At 38.5% G+C, this 22,611-nt stretch overlaps 1 protein-coding gene across 3 annotated transcripts in view; it reads left to right on the top strand.

The window, feature by feature from the left end:
* Window positions 1-22,611, top strand: part of LOC132788337 (uncharacterized) — a 158,132-nt gene that overhangs the window by 101,402 nt on the left and 34,119 nt on the right. For all 3 annotated transcript variants that reach the window (XR_009632626.1, XM_060795845.1, XM_060795716.1), the window contains 6 exons: window positions 2,722-3,994; window positions 6,142-6,240; window positions 6,509-6,635; window positions 6,728-6,824; window positions 15,818-15,950; window positions 22,174-22,394. Coding sequence is in view for 2 of the 3 variants with exons in the window: in XM_060795845.1 (XP_060651828.1) it covers window positions 2,722-3,994; window positions 6,142-6,240; window positions 6,509-6,635; window positions 6,728-6,824; window positions 15,818-15,950; window positions 22,174-22,394 (1,950 nt within the window). In the remaining variant the exon portion in view is untranslated. The remainder of the gene's footprint in view (window positions 1-2,721; window positions 3,995-6,141; window positions 6,241-6,508; window positions 6,636-6,727; window positions 6,825-15,817; window positions 15,951-22,173; window positions 22,395-22,611) is intronic.

Below are 22,611 nucleotides of genomic sequence, written 5' to 3'. Positions count from 1 at the left end.
AAAATAAATTACGCTTGCTATGATATTGCAACTATGCGATGCTTGAACTTCTTTTATTTTTTTGAGAAACATAAATTCGTTAACTGAAATTATGTCATAATCTGCTGCTATGGTAGTTAGGAATTACAAATTATGAAGGAAATATGAAAACAAAACATATGCGTATATTATATTATTTTGTAGAAATAGTTTCGTATTTCAGGTAGTAAACTTTTATGTGATACAAGTTTTAAACTGGCTTTATTCCATAAACATTACAAACATAATTCTGAAGCATTATATGTTAAGACAATATAAATTTGCTTATTAGGAAATATGAAGAGTATTTTAAATTAGAAAGATCGGGCAGTTAAGCCTTATTTACTTAAACAGTTTAAATAAATAACAAATGATGTAATTAACTGGATTAAATATATCTCAGTATTAAATTTAGCAAATATTTTCAACACTATTCAATTTTATTCATCAAATTTTATTATGAGGAATCTGGTTTTTCTAAAGTATTTATTTTATTACGTAATTTATGAGATATTTGTTTTATTATTATTATTTTTTTCTTGATTTACTTTTCTATCTATTCAACTCACACTAAGAATATTAATTATTGCATAAATATTTCATAGTATTACAATTCTGTTTTGTTTTACTATTTATTTTACTATATGATTTATGATTTATTTTTGTTATTTTCTCACTTTTTCCTTATTTACTAATGCTGCCAAGCATCTCAAACCGCTTACAATCCTTTTAATGCACTCGTAGTAAGCACAATGTATAGAAAATTGCAATTTCTGATAGTCTGCTTATTTGCAATTATTAAGCTAATAGTCCTTAAGTAGTTAGTTAAATGCACATTGAAAAAAAAGTCGGTGCGATTTAATTGCCCAGCTGGTAGTAAAGAGGGACTGACTGGCCTTATTAAATCAGCGTGGAAACCGAATTGGCCAGGCTGTTAAGAGGCAACGAGCAAAAAAAAAAAAAGAAAAGTTGCGGTTGGGCGAGCAGACGGCACCGCAAAATATTTGCATAAATTATTTAAGTTTAGCCCGTGACAGGCGAAGAAAATTACCATGGCCGTGTAATGAAAATATGAAAATTTTCAATTTCCACTTAAGCAACGCGAACGCGAGCCTGTCTTGGACATTTTACGGGGGGAGCCCTGGAACAAGGCTAAGTAAATAATAAAAATAATCAGCAATGGCACGAACAAGACAGGCGACAACAATAACAAGCTATGCATAAGGGAATCGAAGGTGTGGCCGTAAAGTTGAGAGCGAGATGAAGAGAAAGACAGAGAGAGAAAGCGACAGAGAGGGACAACATAAAGCAATCAAAATTCAAAGGAAATTTTTATTAATGTCAATGCGTTTCGTTTTCGGCCAGACGCATAAAAATAAAAAGCAAATCAATGCAAATGTATTTCCCGTAACTGAATTCAATTTCAAATCCCCCAGGCGGCCGTCGGTCAATTGTCGGTGTATGTGTGTGTGTGTGAGTGTTTTTGCCGATGAGCTTGATGAAGTTTATGATGATGCCATGACGGTAATGATGATGGCGATGATTATTACGTTGCCTGACCGTAGCAAATTCAATTAGGATGCCGACAACGCACTGCGCACTTAGATGGCTAACTGGGAACCGGGCTGGCAGCAAAACCGGACAAGTCCGGACATCGGACATCGGACAACCGGGAGTAACTTTCAACTGCTTTTCTGGCCAAGGGATAAACCTTTTTCTTTGCCCTTTTCGCACGTCTTTTATGCTCTTCTCGTTCGCTCTATCTGTGTGTGTGTTTTCTGCAAGTGTGTGTGTGTTTGTTTGTGTATGTGTGTGGTTGTGTGTTCTTAGTGTCTATGGCATAATTAAATTTCATGTTGCCGAGGGCCAGCTAAAAACGCATGTGTTGCTCCAAATCTTTTCATATACAATTTCGCCAATTTGCAAATGTATAGCATACTTTTTGGGGACCGAAAGCGGAGTGTGGTCAAAATAGATTGAATATTATTCAAAGGAAAACTGTGAAATGTACACAAATTTAATAGAGCGATATTTAATAAGCTAGGGAAATGAAAGCGAGGAGAATGAACTCGGAGTTGACGACTTGGAGATGGGAATATGAATGAATTGCGAATTGCGAAACTAACAAAGTGAAAAAACATTTATTTATTTTATCTTACAAAACCAAGTCTTTGAAATCGATATGGAATCGCAATTTAACTATAAAGTAGGGTATAAATACGTAATAAACAGATTCAAAAATATTATAAAAAAGCTGTAAATATTTCAATAAATATATAACGACATATTTATCTGTCAAAATGGCAATATAATATTACAATTTTGAATTTTTTCGGGTAACCCAGCAAAAAGTATCTTATGCTTTGAGCTTGAGCTTGAGAGTTCAGAGTTGTTAAAATATATATTTGTATAAGCAAAAATGAAGAGCGAAATCTGCACAAATATTAAAGATAAATAAAGATTTAAAGAACTTATCTCTTCTTAAATTACTGATCATTTAATGTTCTGACAGAATGCAAAACACTTTAAGCTGTGCCTTTGGGGCAGCATCTTGTGTCTTGTTTGGGGCACCGGAAGTTGCCCATGTCGATTGATTTAATATGATATATTCTTCTGCCTCCGGTTTGAGTGCAACAGCTGCAGGCTTATCAATTTGTTTTCTGTCGTGTTCTTATGCCGCTTCTTCTTCAACTTCACTTGCAGAGCGACACGCCCAGCTTGTCGGATGTGGATGTCATACCGCCAGTGCCGCCTCCGCCAACCCTCAAGCGCAACGGCAGCGTGCGCAGCTTGCGACTGCTGCAGCAGCTGCAACAACAGCAACAGCAGCAACAACAACAACAACTGCACAATGGCAGCCAGAAGGGCAACAACAACAGCATGGCGTTGGGCATGGCGCAGCTGTGCAGCAGCGATTTGCTTGAGGATTGCACCAAATCGGCGCTGGATGAATGCGCTGCAACATTGCTGAAGTGCACGACGAATAGCAACGGCAGCAGCATAAATGCCAAGCCCGATGTCTGCCAGCCCACGGGCCACGCCCACAGTAAGCCACAGTATAAGCATAAAGCATCCCCGCCCTTTGCCGCACACGAGGAGGATAACATCTTTACGCCACACTCACAGAAATCGGATCCCAGTTTGTGCTTTGTCCCAGCCACAGCGGCAGCAACTGTTGTTGGCGCTGCAACTGCAACAGGAACGGGAACGGGATCGGGATCGGGAACGGGAGTGGCAACTGTTGCTGCTTCAAGCAAATATAACACCATCGGGCCGAGCAGCGATTATGCACGTCATCTGGCCCACTACAGTCGCTACCTGCAGAAGCAGCATCAGCAGCAGCAATTGGCTCACTTTCAGCAGCAGCGTTGTCGCTGCTTCTCCCAATCGCTGCTCAATTTTCCCAGCAACAATCAGCAACAGTCGCTGCAGCAGCAGCCGATGCAACAGCAGCAACATGTGCAACTGCAGCCACATGACTCGAAGCATAGCCTTGGCGTGTTGCAACAACTGGGACAACCGGCGCACATCTTTCATACGAACAGCATGGACTGGACACTGCCAATGAATAGTCGCAGTTTTGGCAATTTGGTTGATATTGATGGCAGCGTTAACGGTTGCCGTGTGCCATATCAGAAAATGCAGCAATCATCGGCGCTGGCCTCCTCCAGTTTCACCATGAATTCCTTCGACAGTGCCCATAGCAGCGGCATGCTTGGCAAAGAGCGCGAGTCGCAAACATTACCAACCTCCCAATCGCAACTTCATTCACATTCGCATCCACATTCGCATCATTATCATGCGCACGATGTGGCACATTCTCTCCTGCATCATGCCACTGTTGGGCCAGGCGGCGCCATTCCGGCCACACCGCAGAAACATCATCAGCTGCACTCGAGCGTCACGAGCATCATGCCATGGAAGCATCGACAGTGTCCTAGTCGCGGCTCATCCAGTTCGGGCACAAATTCATTCCGTAAGTTCGCAAGGGCTGCAACATGCTGCCAAGGACTACTTTGTAAATAACTTTTTTTGTTTACCAGATGAAATATTTAAGATATTTTACTTATATTATATATACCATTTTAATAACATTTCTTCATTATGTTGAATATACAAAACGTTATTATTTGCATAGTTTTCCAATAAGTATATTTCTTTTATTTGTATACATTTTTGATAGTTTTCTAAACACACTTTGTTGACTTTTTAAACTTATATTATTCATTTTTGATACATATATATATTATTAACTACAGTATTCATGATTCTTGAAAATTTAGTTGCAATCAGATTAACATTGTAGAAGTCATTTAAGATTTGTGTTCTTTTGTATTCTTTATCTGACAATTTTCTATATTTTGTACTCTATGGTACATATATTTGAAATGTTGTACTTTATCAATATACCAAATATGACCACAAGTATATTTTAGTGTTTTCATAGTATTTAATAAAAAAAACCGCACTGTTCTGTTATTAATCAAGCACCCTCGACATTCTTACTTGTTTTATAAGAATTTACTTATATTTTAATTGTTTATTTCGTGCATTTACTTAGGTGATCTTAAATTGTATATGTATATAACTACTACTGCTTTATTTAATTCAGAAAACCTTGTTTCTAGAACAAAAGTGAAATTTATAATTTTAAATGTGTGAAATTGGCTTCGATGCAGAATAATAATTCCAATTCAAAGTAAGCAATGAGCTAGACGAGTTTAAGTGCAACTTCAATCAAACCGAGTTCAGTAAATGCGTCAAGTTTTCTCATTTCCCCGACAATCATGTAGTCTAGTCAAATTGCAGTTGCTGCAATTTTAGTAAATCTGATTGGCAATCTATGTCCCTGCAGACGACTATTAATCACAAGGGGTCAAGCGGACAGTGCAATCAGGAAGAGTTGCCATGACTTTTGAGAGGAGTGCAACCCTGGTTCTCTCAGCACACCTGAAGAGGACAGATGAAGAGGAGAGGAGAAGAGGGAGACGAATAATCCCCCTGAGCGCAATTCTATTTAGTCGTTAGCCGTTTGATTGCACTCCGTGTACGACGCGTAACTTTTGGCCGCTTAATGTTAAACGTTGCCAATGCCCGTCAGACTTCAACGTGCTCATCACGTACATCAGCGAGAGCCATGTGGCATGAATAGACAGCAGGAGTGGTAGCTGAGGGAGATGTGGCAACAGTAACTGCAACTGCAGTTCGTTAGCAGCCCCTCCAAAAACTGCGTGGCGACGCGCATCGAGCGTTGGCATCACGGACGTTGTCCTGTCATGTTAAATTTATGCAAATCGCTGACGCTCAGCTCAACTCGGTGGTTTAGTGTAGTTACAGCCAACATTTGGTTGCCAGCAGCGTTGCACATGCTTTCCATTTGCCAACTTGCTTAACGGTAATTCACTTTCAGCTCAAAGAGTGAGAGAGAGAGAGAGAGAGATAGCCGTAGACGAAGAGAGAAAGAGGAGAACGGGTTGAAGTCGAGTGTTGAGCTCTGTAATCAGATGGATTACGTTACTTCTTGTGCTGTGCAAAATAGCCAGCTAGTTTTTCGCCTCACTTGACTTATTTACTTACGAATCGAAACGGTTAAGTTGCACAATCAAATTTGGCTATGCAATTAGAATTGATATCGAGCTACGAACTACGAAGCGTGCAAATAAAATGTCCAATAATGAGATTTGCAATTTGCACTCGAAACACACTCAAACTCACATTTCATTCGTATGCTTTTGTTAAGTACTTAAAACGAAGCAAGCAAAATTCAATTTGAAGCGTTTAACTAACCATATTCCCTTTATTATTCGCATTTCGTTTCATGCTGATGCTGATGTTGATGCTGTTGCTGTTGCTGATGCTGATGTTGTTGCTGTAATCAATGCCACTGTCACGGCAATTTGCACACACACAAAATGCAACACACACACACATACACACAAAACAACCGACAACCCAACAATGTTTTTGCCTCCTGCCGCCTTTGCTGCCTGCACAACAAACGACTTGGCATTGAACTGCCAATAAAAACAACAACAACAACGATAACACCAACAACTACAATTCTTGGCCCTGGACAACGTGGATGCTGTTGCTGCTCATGGCGTATACGTAACCTGTGCTCAGGCTTCGATGCAGCCAAGCATTGGCTGGCAGTCAGCTCAATACTCTTGATAATTGGCGCTGCCAGTGTTGCTGTGCCCCTGGCGCTACGTGTTGCAGCAAGTGAGTAGTCGTAGTTGTAGTTCTAGTCGGTGTTGTACTATTTAGCAGTCGTTGTATTTGCACTGGCTTCCAAGCAGTTAGAGCCATGCCTATGGACAATAAATCAATTACCATAACGCATACGACACGTAGCCAAAGCTCGAATTGTCTCTAGTGTGTGCGTCGTGTCTTTGTGTCGTGTTAATGCACCTAAGTTAGTTAGTAGCTGCTGTTAACTCACTTTTATGACCCTCTCCTTCTCTCTCTCTCTCCCTATCTCGTGTGTCAGGTGCACCATTTGAGGAGCGTCTACGCGTTGCCGTACAACTGTTGGATCAAGTGCCTTTAATCGATGGGCATAACGACTTACCTTGGAATATACGCAAGTTCCTGCACAACAAACTCAACGACTTCAAGTGAGTAGCAAATAGCAAATACAATTAATATTTTCTTCAATACTCGTATAAACTTTTCATTTTCATGCTCCGTGTTTTGCCTGGCAAAGCAGCTTTGATGAGGATTTGCGCAACGTGGCGCCCTGGGCACGCAGCCAATGGAGTCACACGGATCTAACACGACTGAAGAAGGGACGCATATCAGCGCAGGTGAGTGCTGCTCTCTCATAATTACTATATTTTCCACGTTAATTGGCAGACAACTGGCTAATAAAATTCATCTCAAAACTGTGGAAATCTTTAGCCATAAATTTTTTCAGTTCTCTATTGTCTACTGCTTCATTATATTATTAAACAATAGATAGTGTATACAGCTTTCGTATTGACCTGCTTTCATCTGCTGTTGCTGTTGCTTCTCCTGCTGCTTAGCTCGTTGTCTGGGCAACCTTTATGCTGCTTGCTTTTTGCTCATCTCTCAGCCAACTGCTGCTGGTCAGCTTCAGGTTCTCTAAAACGCTAAAAAAAAAAGGAAAAATTAATTATGGCCCTCTTATGAAGACCTACGTTGACCTGGCAAGCTTCTGCTGCTGGTGTTTTTTTCTTTTTCTCTTTTTTTTTGCGTTCTGCTGCTGCTACTTTGGGTGCTACGACTACTGATGCGTTAATTATTTTTTCCATGCAATACCCTCATGGAAGCTCTTTGGAACGTCTCTGCTAATTGGTCATCATTGATTCTTTTAGCTCGATTTTAGCAGCATTTCTTGCATCGTCTTCATCTCCTCCGTCTTCTAGCTTTTTAATGGCTTATTAGGTACTTGATATTAATGCCATAAGCGCAGCTCCTTCTTAGTCTTAAGTGCCTTAATGTAAGCCTAATTTGGACTCAAACGCTTTGTCGTATAAGAACTTTAAGAAATGTTTTTGTGCAGCTTACTTAATTTGCCTCCAATTTAAACTACTTTTCATCTTAGTTCGCCTTTGCTTTTGGCTTATTTACGGCCTTAGCAGAAGTTTAGTTATTGCTTACACTTGACATCAATTAACACCTCTTTCGCAATACTTTACACTGAAATATGTGTGTGCATTTTGAAAATGCAAAGCTGCTGCCTGAAGCTGCTGCCGACGCCGTTGGCAACATTTACCGGCATCGTCAATAAGTTCAATTAGCCGAGGCTGCTTCTCATTCCTTTCCTTTCGCTGCATAGTAAGTTCTGGCGCCACTCATCGAACATGAAAATCTAGAAGTTTTCATTCCAACAACTTGCAAGGAACACACGATGCAGTGTGGCATCGAAAGCAGTTAACTAAAACAAGTTGCGGTTGCCGGCGGCGTGGCACGAGTCGGAAAGTGTTAAGTTTTAATAAGCATCGACTTTGGGCGCCATAAAAGCCACTGAACGACCCAAACAGAGAGCGAGAGAGAGAAAGAGAGAGAGAAAGTGACTGCTTGAAGTCACGCCATTTGCCAGCGTAATTAAATTGAGTGCAGCATAATTATACCCTGCGTATGTGAATGAAGGGAATAATAACTGCAATCTTTTTGCTCAAGAAATATACAAAGGCATTGATTTAATATGAGGTTGAGGAACATAAACCTTTAGAATATAGTAAAACGGATAATATTTTATAAAATTGCTATGAAGATAAAAGTAACATCAGAAGTATTAAAATATATATATGGTATATATAATATAAGACTATAAGGAATGCGATTTTAAGTATTAAAGTCTTATAGCCTTATAGTAGTCTTATAGTAGAATTGTTTAACATATAAAATAGTTTGTGTAAGGAAGCAGATCTTTGTGGTATTGTCAACTGTCATATTCTACAATTATCAATCTTGTAAAGTTTAAAATATAAATTAATTTTTAGTTAAATTAGCAGCTATCTAGTGTTTTAATTCAAGAACTACCCTATTATTATGCTATGCAGAAAGAATGTTAAATTGTAACATCATAAATATAAAAAAATATCAAAAGAAAGGGATTGCAAATATAATAAAAATAAAGTACTACATTTGCGGAATTAAGTAGCAGATGTTTAATTTTCAAATTCAGTATTTGGTTATATTTTAGTATAGTTTACTACTCAAATTTCTGTCATTCAACTGTCATATTCCTAAGTTATCATCCAATTAAAGTCTAGAACGCACCTTTATTTAAAGGATATCTCTGCGCTCTCAATTACGCACTTCAAAACACTTTCTGACTTATGCCAAGTTTGTGGCCTTTCACGTTTATTGCCGCTCTCCAAGTTTTGCAATATGGCACCGCAAACTGCAATTACCTGTTAACTGTTAACGGTGCGACAAGCAAAAAAAAAAACATTTGCAACTGCAACTGCAGCTGCAAAAAAGAACCGTTTTCAACATCAAATTTATGGCAAACGAGAGCACGAAATCGCGTGAACGAATGCTAAAATTGCAACAGTCGTGTGGGGGCATGCTTCATGTGGCATGTGCCAGGAGCAAGCGCGTGTGAAAATGCATTGGAAAAGTTAATTTTCATTATGGTTAAAGCCTCTCCTCAAAATGGCTACACAGCAAAGAAGTCAGCCGCGTCTATCGCGTTACTTTGTGTGCCAACAAAACTCGCTTCCTTTTTTTTATTATTCTTTTGCATTTTGCTTTGTTTTTCGGCTGCGGCGCAACGTGAAAAATCGACATTGTGGTTCGGAAAATGAATGGAACGTGGCGTGTGTGGGTGAAATTGCTGGCAATGCAGTATTGCCTGAACCCAATTTGATATATTGAAGTGGTTTTTGGGCTAAAACTGTTTATTTCAGCTTGATTTATGAACTTTCCACGCGTTTCGCTTGCACTTTTCATTCACCACGAAAATAACTCTAGGTGCGTTCCTTAAGTTTCCCAATTAGGCAAACAGTTTTAAAGGCTTTGGATGCGACCTATGAATTGTCTTATGTGAATTAGGAAAGTTACCTTAATCTATTGAAATCAATTCAATTTACAATAATATATGCTACTCCTAAAATTTATTTATAATCTTATGAAATTACTTCAAGATTTTCAAATTTTTTTGAATGGTATATTACGTTAATCTATTTTGAATTTTTTGGTATATTCATTTGGTAAGGGTAGTAGTATTTTTAGTATTATTTGGTATATTAGTTCATTTTGAACCCATTTTATTTAAAATGGACTCTTCACTGTAGCTTTCTTACTTGTCGTATTTTATGTTTAAAAACAAAAAACATATATAATAGGATTTTCAAGTGCACTTTTTTTCTACCATTTTATAAATAATGGTGTGCAATGTGTGCCTGCTTTGCATAGTTAAGCATTCTCTACATTCATTGTTTGTAATTTGCATTTGCCACTCAGAATTCCTGAGCACGCAACGTTTGTGCAAAAGTTTGAAACGCTTTTTGCTAACTGCAACATTTCACACTTAATTCGTGACGAAAAACTAAACTCAATAACAGTTGAGAGCAAGAAGTAAAACAGTAAAACAGAACCAAAAAAAAAAAAATACAAATACAATGGCAACTCTGGCAAACTAACTAACTGGATGACAACATGTTTCAACAATTGTTGCCCAAAATGCCAAACGTGCAGCGACTGCGTGTTGTCAACATCAAGAAAGAGGGAACAGTGGGGCAAAAGTAACATAGCTTAGCAAAAAATGAAAAAGAAAAGACAAATGTTTAATAGACAAGCAGAAAATCACGTTTAGGCCATAAAGTACTCAAAAGCGTAAAGCACGGCAACAGTTGCAGTCTTTTTAGCGCCCAAGCAGCAGCAGCAGGCAAGAAGCAGCCGGAAATCTGGGGATCAGCTGTAGTTGCTGCGCCTAAGGAGTTGCTTACAGAAAAAACCAATGGCAAAAAGTGTTTAAATTTTTGGCCAACATTGTTGTTGTTGTTGTTGGCGCAGGTAACAAAACAGTAGGTAACAACAATGTGCAGACGAAAAGTTGGCTTCAAACTGGATGGCGTTGGCTGTTCCCATTGCCAGGACATGAACACGAACGCAGACACAGACACAGACACAGACACGGACACGGAAACGTCATGTTACGGTTGTCCGCCAGCATGGCTGGCTGCATTCTGGTTGCTCCTCGCTTGGCTCCAGCCTAATAGAAAGCACACATTGGGAGTGCAAGAGAATGAAGAGCGGAGGCGAAGACGGATGTGGCCGCAACGAACTGCGCTGCCTGATGCCAGCCTGGCCGCCATTTGGTGTTGTTATCTGCAGCACGGACACGGAGCCCACATTGCATGTAGCGAAGGGATTTCTAAAGTGGTTGCTGTTATTCTCATTGTTGTTGTTGCTGTTGTTGTTGCTGGTTGGGCAATTGGACTGCGCTTATCTTGTTGGCTTGAAAATTTATATTTACTTTTAAAAAGTATTTAGTGTTGTTGGTTAGACAACAACGGAAGCACAGACAAGCAAAAGATACACACAGCACATTTCACATTTTAACATAGTTGCTCTTTCGACACTGCCAAATGATTATGGCTAGACTGCTGTCGGAAAATATTGCATTAAGAAGCATAAAGTGACTGTATTAAATTATGCTGCTTATGCTTGCAAATCAAATGCATGCACATAACTCAATAATTCCAAAAATATTGCAAATCAATTATCTATGATAGATATGAGAGATAAGCTCATTTTGTGTAAATTTCATTTTGATAAAGTCAAATTCAGTTTGAACTCTTCTATCATTGTAATTCAGCAGCAGAGATAATAGTATGAATAGCAAAAATGAAATTCACTTTCAAGTACTTTTGTCTGACTAAACGGAGAATTAGAAATACATTCGATTGCAAAAACTATTGATGTCAAGTGCGTTATAGTTGCAAATTAAACCAATTAAGCATACAAAGCCAATCAAATGAAGCACAAATAATTTGATTTATTCAACTATTGAACTCATAAAATCGAATTTAAAGTAAAATAACAATAATTTTAGTATTTCGAGAACATTTGTTATAAATCTTTTTGTCATGCTGTTTGCCATTTTGACCGCAAACAACAGCTGCGTTTATGTCCGTGTGTGTCTCAGCATTTAATAAATGTCAGCGTCAACATGCTTGCCACAACCACAAGGATACACACACACATACACACACACCTAAACACGCTCACGTGCAACCCATTCACAACAAATCACGCGCACACAACAACATTTTGCTCAAGCATTCACAATTAACTTGAAGCCAAAATGTTGTCCTTGGGGAGCAACGTTGTCCTCGTTGTCGTTGTCGTTGTGTTTCCTTTTCTTTGTTGTTGTTGCTGTTGTTGATGTTGTTGTTGTGCTCGGTGCTGGAGCCAAACAACTTTAAATATTAATATGCTTGGAGCCAACAAAGCTGATGATGATGACAATAATGGTGTACTCCATGCGGATGCTGCTGATAGGACAAAGCCACCGCAGCCAACAAGGACACCAATAATGGGACAGCAGCGTTGCCATTGAGACGTTCACGACACTTTCGCCGCTGCTGCTGTTGCAGGTGGGCGTCTAATGGCAAAGTGCCATGCTTAAGCACACTTCAAACGCTCGCAAAAGCAAATATACAAAACATTCTAGCACACACACACACACACAAGGACACGGGTAGAAAACAAAGGTGGGCAACAGGTGGAGACTTTGCCTTGCATAAGCGAAATATTTTGCAAATGGAAGCGAATGGCAGCAAATTGCTGCCAGCTGTCGCTGTAGAACAATGCCAGACTCTCTCTCTCTCGCTTGCTGAGCTAAACATTGCGCATACGCCGCGTTACCTGTTGCCGCCTGCGGTTTCAATCAAGCAACAAAATCCTCACACCGCCGTCCGCATACCTCAAGCCGCTCAACTCTTGCTCACCGCTTTTTTAATGCCTACGAAAATGTTTTAAGCGGATTTGCGGGCAGAGCAAAAAATTAAACAACAAAGCTGAAGGCAGCAGCAGCAGCAGCCTCATAAAAAAAGGGACAGAAAAAAGAAGAGAGAGTGCAAAACCGAAAAAAAGAAACGTAAAGTGCGCGTCATAATGACGCAGACAAAAGCGACCAAATTGTAAAGAGTAAACTCAGTGGCTATCTCTAAACTTCATCTCTGTCTCTGAGTTCTCAGCTTTGTCCCAGTTTTCAGACTCTTTCGCAATCCCAGTCAATGTGTGTATTTGTGTGTGTGTGTGCCTTTTCAATTGTTATTTGTCTGTCTTAAAGTGCAAGTGTCGGCATTTTGCTTATCTGCATCGCAATGTTAATACAAAATCCCAAAGAAAAACATTTACTTCAAATTGCTTTCGCTTCGCATAAAGTCTCCTTTGAGGTTGTCCCAGTCCCAATCGATATTATGACTCAACGAATTGGGTCAAAAGTCATCGAGTTGTAGTTTGGCAAAACTTTAAAGAGTTTTTCTATCACACAAAAAACAATTGGTGACTATTAATTTGCCTACAGAGAACAATTATAATATAGCAATAATCTTATTAATCTTCATAATTTGAATGTATCTCAAGAGCAATAAAATTTCGAAATTAATAATAATATTGAAACATCATTTGAGCAAATATTGCTCTTCTGTGAAACCTGATCCCCCATTAAAACATTTTCCTTGAACAATTGCATAATTTTGGAAGCATTAAAACAGAAAATTCTATACTCAAATATAAAGTGAACTAGTTTTCATTTTCAATATGCTCTTTGCAAATAATATTCTGGTGAAGAAGCCTTGAATAAAGGATGTGAATTAAATGCAAATGTTTTTATGCTGTTAAGCTCGTATAACTCTCTCAACAATATTTAAATCCAGCTGAAAGCAGTTTTCAGAATTTCTTCAGGTTCCTTTTTGGTTAATTGCACATTTAGCCAGCTAATGCTTATATATAAACACTGCCCAAAATTCGTTCCTCTAGCTCTTCCCCTCTGTATACACACATAAACAGACACTTCTTCAGCCGTAAAATGAATCCAAGCCATTAGATCACGTTATATCATTAGGGAAAAATAAAAGCACGTACGTGTCTCCATCGAACAGGAAGCATTCAAAGTGCCAAAAAACGAGAAAAAACAATTCTAAACACATACACACAACAACAAAAACAAGAGCAACTGAAAACGACAAGAACAAAAAAGAGCAATTAAAAAGTTTTGGCTTTTTGCTTGACTCACAACAAACAGGAGGAAGAACCCCCAAACTAGGACCAAAACAGCAAATGCAATAAATAATTTTTAATATAAATTCGTGAGCAGGCTGGACGAGTGCCAGCATAACTCAGAGAGGAGAGAAAGAGAGAGAGGGACGTAGCTGAGAGAGATGATGTTGAGACAGAAACATCGAGCGGAGAGTTCGCCAAGCACGTAGACCCCAAAAAGTATTCCAAGGCAGTAAATTAAAAGCAAAATACTAAAAATGTTCATTTGCCAGTTGCCATAAGCATCATTATCATCACCAGCATTATCATCATCGTGTTCAGAATAATCATGATGATAAAGTGCATACATTGAAGCGACGTAACTCATATAGAACATTTTACGTTAGCTCAGGTTAGAAGTACAACTTTTCAATAAGCGAGTCGAGTCGAGTCGAGTGCTGTGGTCAAAAAAACAATTTAGCACAAGTTGACAGAGAGAGAGAGGGGAAGACAAGTGGCAGCAGCGTATTCTGTATATGTGAGGCAAGAGTTGCCTGGTTAGCTATACAATTGAATTTGTATGCCTAGGTCAAGCCAGCGCTTCAAATTTGCGTAATTTTAATTGTTCAACTAGTAAATTTGCACTCTTTCACCCAGCACACATACTGCAGTGACTGTCCTCCCCCCCCCCCTTCCACCTCCCACCGCCCCCTTTTGGCACTCTTCAACCTGCCCTGTCGGCAACAAAAATAATGGCACAACTGCAAATTCCATTTGTGCAGAGCGCAAAAGTTTATCCACCTGGACTGAACGATTGGACGACTCCCACATGTTTTACTATAGAGCTGCTGCAGGTGGCCATTGTTGATTTTTAGTTTGGTTTTTATATTCCCCTTGCCGATTGGATATGTGTAATGCTTCAGACAAATCATAACGAATATCCAGAACATTCGAGCATTGCTGTAGAATTTATCAAACAGATAAGAGGGCGTTTTTGTTAAAGAATATAAAGCTTAGTTGTACTTTAAGTAATTTTATTTGAATGCGTTATTTAGAAAAACTTCTAAAAGCAATTTTATTGAAATTAAACATTAATTTTACGATGATATAATAATGCTAATTTATACCTAAATAACTTGTATTTTAATATTTTATTTTGAAATACTTCTACATCTGCAATGGTAATCGTACTTTAGTTTAATTTAATATTTATTTCTCATATAGTACTAAACTTAATATACACATTTTTAATGATATTTTTAAATTATTTTCACTTTTACTTAAATAACATCCTTTAATAGGAAACATCAATTACACTGTTTTTTATACAGTCTATAAAATTGTTTATTTTTGACACTATTTTATAGAATAGTATGTTACAATTAAATATATTTTTTAGATTGTTCTTTACTTAAGACAATTTCTAAGTTAAGTTTAAATTATTTTTAATATTTTAGTATTCCATTTTCATGCTCTATAATCTTGTTATAAATTTATTGATGAAAATGTTTATGACATTAAATTAATTGAAAGTCTCTTTAAACATAGTTGAAAAACAAACAAGAAAGTTAGAGTAATATACAAGGTATCTAAAAGCGTCACAATCCCAATCCAAAAAATTGTTGCGGCACGGAATAGTGTCGAGTTTATCGGTGACAAAAGTGCATGAACATTTTGCTCAATTCGGGTTAATTGTATGGCCATTGGCGAGGTATGCAGCTGAGGTGAGCTTAAGAGGAGAGAGATGCCCTGTAGAATGTTCATTACTGTTGCACACACAGACGAGCATTTACATAAGGAATTTGTGAAAATTGTGTTGGCTAGCCATTGTTACAGTCACATGTCATTAGGAGTCGAGTGTGTGCGGCACCCTCAACTAAGGCGAAAGTAATGAAGAGCTGCAATAAACGATAACTGCGGCAATAATAACTGTGTGCATTTCGATTATACCAGAAAGGGAAAAGTATGTTCATGGTTGCGTTCACATTTTTGGGGGGCATCATTTAATGGTGTGTAAACGAAGTAATTGCACCTTTATGTTGCATAAACGAGCATTTTACTGCGCACACAATAATAATCGAATTAATATTGTTTCCATTTCCTTTCTCATTTGCAGTTCTGGGCCGCTTATGTGCCCTGTGAAGCGCAGCATCGGGATGCGGTTCAGCTGACGCTGGAACAGATTGATGTGATTAAAAGACTTACCGATCGATATTCACCGCAGCTAACCACCTGCACATCAGCACAGGGTAAGTACCAGAAAATAACAAGAATACCGAAAAATATTACACATACGCCGCATAAGCCAGACATACCAGCAAAGTTTTTGGAAGCCGCGCTAAATCAACAAGAGGAATGTGCTCAAAACTCGCCCGAAAACCCACGCATTCAATTTGCTGCTATGCCGGAAACTTTTCGCGAGTTCTTCAAAAGTATCTTGGCTGGCACAAAAAGCACAAATAAAACAAAATTTAGAAAACCCAAAAATAAAAAAAAATGAAAGTATGAGCAATAATAACAAGTAGTGGGAGTCTAAAGAGCGGCAGCAGTTTCAGTTGTTGTAGTCGCAATCGCAATCGCAGTTGCATTTGCAGTGCTCAGACCTGGCAGCACTTGAAGCAACTGCTTACCGCGTGCCATATTTTTGCGCCATTTCCTTTGATATTCTGCACTCACCTAGTTACCAGCAGGTGGCAGCTGCAACGTTCTGCAACTGCCACAAGAGGTCGCAACTGATGTTGCTGCAAGCGCTAAGCTACAAGCTGCAAGCTTTGACTTATGTTCAAGTCCGCTTTCCTCGCTTCCCTTGCAGTCCCCCTCTTCCCTAGAGAACATTTGAGTTTCCTTCGCAGTCTTGCTCTTATTGTTGCTCTTCGTTTTCCGTTTTGCATTTTGATTTGCTGCCGAGAGAGAGAGAGACTAGAGACTTGGCAATCTTGTTGTAGCAAATTTTCGTTGCTTCACCCGCCGCGAAAAAGGAAAAGCCAACAAGATGAGAAATCGACAAACAAGAAATCACTTCCGGCATTTTGCGTTGAAACATTTATACAGCCGTAAATGGAGATGTCAATAAATCATATGGCTATAAAAATCATATACAGGATACACAACTTTTTGCACCCAAAAACTAAAAAGAATGCAGAAGGAAATGCAGCAACAGCAATTTGTGATAAAAGCTACCCACATATGTTTATCTACAATAAGAAGTGTGGAAAGCACACACTCTCTGTACATGCTGTTGACTGTTTTGACTTTTGACTAAAGGTTGTTGATACATAGCAACAACCGCAACAAAAAAAATGGGTAAATTCAGCAATTTTTCCAGCTGCCAGAGAATCAAACAGAATGCGAACAATTTGCGTAGATAGAGAATGCAAAAAAAAAACGGAAACCTTTTAAGCAAATAGACAATTTTTAATTGCTTAACTCATGTCCCGAACTCTCACCCAAAGCAGAATAGAGAACAAGAAAATTTCAAGTGTAAACTGAAAACCTATTCTGAAAAAATGTTACAGAGTAAGCCTGAGGTGTTCATTAAAGTGTGCTCAGTTTGATAGACAGATGGTATCAACTTGTTGTTGTTGTTGTTGATACAATTGGCCGACGCTAGCCCAGTTTTATTACTGGTAAATTGAAGCACAAAAATAAAACAACTGAAATTTTGCCTAGTGGAACTAATATTTCAACTTGATTAAACTGAAGCAAGAATGTTGTCTATTTTGATGATGGATTTAACACCCAGTAAATTGGGCAGAAAAGTTGAAAATGTAAAACTTTGTTAACGATTTGTGGTCTTTGCTTTTTACTTATGTGATAAATGTGGGTTAGGGATGTTAAAGTTTAATATTGATGATATTCATTTTTTAATATTGATTGCAATTTGTCTTTACACAACCAAATGAATAATTTGTAATTTGATTTGGATTTAATAAGCCCAACAACAATCCGTTGTATAAGCATCCTTTGAGACACCATAAACATGGCCAAATCAAAGATGCAAGCACGAATTGAAACTCCCAAACTGACTCACTTGGCCGGCAAACTAAATCACCCCGTTTCGTTGTGTGCTCCCCGTTTTGGCACGTGAAATTTTGCAGCTGCTGTTGCATAAAATAAAAACCAACATTTTATTTGAAGTACAGCAAATAAATTCGGTTGGTTGAAATTGTAGTTGAGCTCCACATGTCGTGTAAATAAAATGCGAATGCAAGTGACCATTGAACGAGTGCAGCTAGGCGTAGCCACGCCCCTCCCCTTACCCTGTCCATTCCTATTCCCATTCCATCCGACCAGATGTTGAGCGCTGCCAAAGTGATTGTAAAAAATGCAAAGCTAACGAACCGAAACACAACGCGACGACTGACGTCCCACGTCCTGCCTGCCAGTCTGTCTGTCCGTCTCTCTGTCTGCCTGTCGGCCTGTCAGTCACCAGGTCCCTGGGCTGTTAGCCCGACCTCGCTTAGAGCTCCTTCAAAAATCCAGGCTGCTTAGTTACAGCCCGACAGGATGCACAAATGAGCATTGCATGCCATTCGCGTTGCATAAACACAATAAATAGAACAGCACAGCCAGACAGAGAGAGAGAGAGAGAGAGAGAGAGAGTGAGAGAGGAGGAAAGAAGGAAAGCATAGAAAAAACTGAAACCTGGATTTAACCAGAAGTATATTTTCTTTTGTGCCAATTCTGTCACTTGCCTGCATTCTGCTACTTTGCATTTCTCTTCAGCTCTCACTGTTGTTATTCGATGTGTCGATGTGCGAATGCTTTCCATTCGCAATTTTCAATTTCCACCTTTCGTCGAAATGTGTAAACTTCAATTTACACTGAGATGCCAAGCGTGAGAGAAGAAGATCTCTGTGCAGCAAAATTGCATTCTGCTTAGATAGATTTCTTATGCCCTTACACTGGGCAAAATGGGTGTTGCTATGAAGTTTACACTCCTTAACTCCAAAATATGCAAATATTTAAAATGCATAAATAAATAATATAATCGTTATGCAATAAAAAAGTAGTAAAATTGTAGGAATTAAAGTCAAGTTTTGTTTGCTTCTCAAGCACATAAATATGAATAATAATAATTTATATTTTCTTTTGAATGCAGCAATTAAATAATCTAAGCTTTTTCTTCTTCGTAAAAATATCTTTTACTTTCAACAAAAGTGCATAAGCTATACAATAAGTGCCATTTGAATCACTTTTGGTGTATCATGTGAATATCTGCAAAGTGTATTTCAGTAGCGATCCATAAAAGCTGACTATCCTCTTATGCCCAACTGCGATTACAACTACATTTGGTTTATTGCGTCAAGTGGCTTTTGGTTTGGGGATTTCACATTTTGAAATGTGTTGGAGCATTCGTTTCTCTCTTGCCTCAAATCGCATCCAATACATGGGCCATATATTATACATTACGTTTGGGCCATGGTCGTCGCCATCGTCGACCCACAGTCACAGACAATTACATGCCGGACCAAGGATTCTTCTGCTTCTTCTTCGGGGCACAAAAATTGAGCTTCAGCTCACGTGGCACATTTTAGTGCCTTTACCTGTTCTCGTTCGACTGTCACAACAATGGCAACAGCAATAGCATTGGCAATGGCAACTGCAGTAAAGGTCCTGCCAGAATATTTGTTTATTTGCTCCATATTTTAGGGTTTTACGGCAACGACGACATCGAGCAGGTTTTGTGGCAGGTATTTGCCTTGCCTTTGCCTTGCCACAACAATGGCAGCAGCAGCAAGCAGAAGGAGTCTGCAACACAGCAGCAGCAGAAGCTACTTCTGAACATCCTCAGCTGGCAGCTCCTACAAGTGCGCCCTTTTGATTTTACGCAGCTTATTTACTTATTGCCTGAAAACTTGCAAGCGTAGTCCCTATGCTCCGGTGTGTCCTGCTCCTGGAGTCCTTTTGCCCCTCGCGTCTTCTTTGCCAACGTTTCCTTTGTGGCAATTTATTGACTCGTTTTCTCTCTCTTGTGTGTGCGTGTGACATTTGAAATGTTATTACAATGCTTGATTTGAATGCAGCGACAAATTATTGAATCGTTTCTATTCCAGCAAAAGGTTATTTTACTACACCACAATTCAAGAGTCACATTAATCAGAATTCAAATCTCCACACACACAGAGCATTCATTGTTGTACTATATGTGGTAGGTAAAACCCGATTGCATTTCGCTTTACATAACTTTACAGAAGCAGAGAGTAGCCACAGCCGCATTTCCTCAGAGTATTTCCATTTTGCCATTATTAAATGCAGCTGCCATAAATTTAGCAAATCTGCAATTGAAGTTCACATGATTGCACTCTCAGCTAGATCTGCATGAGTTACGCTCTAATTATGCTATTAACTACACTCCAGACTGAGCAGCGCAATTAATCCTGCATAGTCTGCAATTTCAGCACAGTGCAGTCATTGTAATTATATATAGCATATGTATGAATATATTCATTTATGCATATTTAGTAATGCAAACATACTTTGTACTGAACAGAATGCTTGTTGTGATCAATTAAAAAGATTTGCCTAGACGTCACTGCGAAGTTAAGGTAGCAGTCTCTAAGGAAGGAAATAACGTAAAACTTATATATTATATACACATATCTTATTGCCCTGCCCGAACTATCCACTAACTGTTATTTGCGGCATTGTAAAACAAGCAAGAAGTCTACAGTCAAGTGTGCTCGACTGTGAGATACACATTGTGATTAAAAGCAAAACAGTGCGGCATTCGTTTTAAAATATACTAAATAAATATATCTCAAAAATACTGAAATAGTACTACATTCAATATATACAAAATAGTAAAAAATATACCAGATTTTCAGCCAAATCAACTACAACAAGACAAATTAAGAAAATACATACTTTTTAGGGTAGAAGACGACTCATTTTGCCTAATACTAAATTTCTTGGAGGCACAAACTTATAATACGTTATAGGTAGTGGTTATAAAAAAATAATTTTCATAGCAAGCCAAAGCTAATCGCATAGTGAAGCTTATCACATACTCATCTAACAATCAATGCAAAGATTTAATCATCGATTGAAATCAGTTGCTTACAGATAAAGACAAGTAAAAAAGGTACAGTACATTATGCAAAGCAAAACAGTGCGGTATTCGTTTTAAAATATACCAAATTAATATACCTTAAGTATACTAAAAAATGCCAAATTCTAAATTTAATATTCAAATATACCATAGAGTGCAATATATACCAAATTGTCAGAGCAACTACGACCAAGACACCAAGACGGACATGGCTATGGCTACCGCTGATCAAGAATAGATTATATATCATATATATATCATATGTACTATATATACTTAATAGCGTCGGACGCACGGAGATATAATACTCTTCTTCCCTATGGTCAATAAATACAAAGATTCAATCATTGATCGATATCTATGGCTAACAGACAAAAAGAATCATCTAACAAGTTACAAAATAAAACAACTAAAATCAAAAATAGTTAGAAAAACAACTTATAAATAAATTCAGAATAATTAAATGATCTTTGAAACTTGTTTATTGATTTATTCCCTTAATTTATATATGTGAATTTTCTACATTATAACGAAAACTTAATAAGTTGTTTTCCTAACTATATACTCTCTAAACAAAGCAGTGACAATAAAAGTGTGTAAACACTACGGACGACTTGAAATATTTATTTTGTCAATCGGACAAGTTGACATGCAATTACAGAACTTTCGACGCCCAGCAAATGCTTGATAAGAACTGCAGCTGCAAAACTGTAGAAAATTAGAGCTAAAAGCCACCTGGACTAAGAAGTTGGCTTTGTAAACGGAACGTGCTTGACAGCGAGTGCAAAACAATTAATTCGTACATTTGTTGAAGAAATCATTTAAATTGTGTAGGAAGAAATATTTAATGACTCGCTTTCCCCCTTCTCTATCGCTGGTTGAGGAATGTCATTGGAAAGTTTGCTCAACCAGGCGAACTGCAGAAACAAAAACTCAACTTGTATAACAACTTTATGCAAACATTGCTCAACTTGCTGGCTAAAAACAAAACAGCATCAGGAAAAAAACCAAAAAAAGAAAAAAAATAAGAAAAGAATATGGAGAAAAACAATGAACAATAAGCAAGTATTTTGACAAGTGCTTGGCAAGAGAACAAAATAGAATATCACGAAAGAGATCAAAGCTGCTGGCCAAGACAAGCGTAAATATTGCATAACACAGTACAGCACAAATGCCATGTTAGGGATAAACTGACAGATAGACAGACCGACAGAGAGACAGACGGACAGACAGACAGACGGAGACCACAATGAACAGAGAGCTCAACGGGGCAGCAAAGCAAATGACAGACCAGAACAACAATTGTTACTTATGCTTTAGTTGGCAAAAACAATGTCTTGTGCGAAAAGCAGACAAGTTTAAACTCAAAATTCAACTAATTCAACTTACTCACTCAACTCTTCTCTCTCTCTGTGTTTTAGAAATCATCGATGCACACAAGAACCAACAACTCTGCTCGCTAACTGGCGTCGAAGGCGGCCATTCATTGGGTGGCTCGTTGGCTGTGCTTCGCACTCTGTATGCAATTGGGGTCCGTTATATGACACTCACGTCCACATGCCACACACCGTGGGCCGACTCAAGTTCAGCGGATGCGCCGACCTTCAACATGAAGCATGGCGGACTCACCATATTTGGCAAGGTAAGTGCTACGTTTGCCTTTGCTTGCTTAGCTCCCTTCACAGCCGATTTAATGCTAATTAGTCGAACGGTTATCCGACCTTAGCTTAGTTCAAGCTTAAATTTCGCGTGGTGTGAGATGCGTAGTTGTTCGCCTCACAAGTTCTCTCTCTCTCTGCAACCTGCCGTCAACCACAGTCAACGCTTTGTTGGCTTAGCCATAAATGTGTGTGTGTGTG

The sequence above is a fragment of the Drosophila nasuta genome, chromosome 2L, assembly GCF_023558535.2.
Source record: "Drosophila nasuta strain 15112-1781.00 chromosome 2L, ASM2355853v1, whole genome shotgun sequence".
Taxonomy (NCBI): Eukaryota; Metazoa; Arthropoda; class Insecta; order Diptera; family Drosophilidae; genus Drosophila; species Drosophila nasuta.
This window is presented reverse-complemented; position numbering and strand designations above follow the sequence as displayed.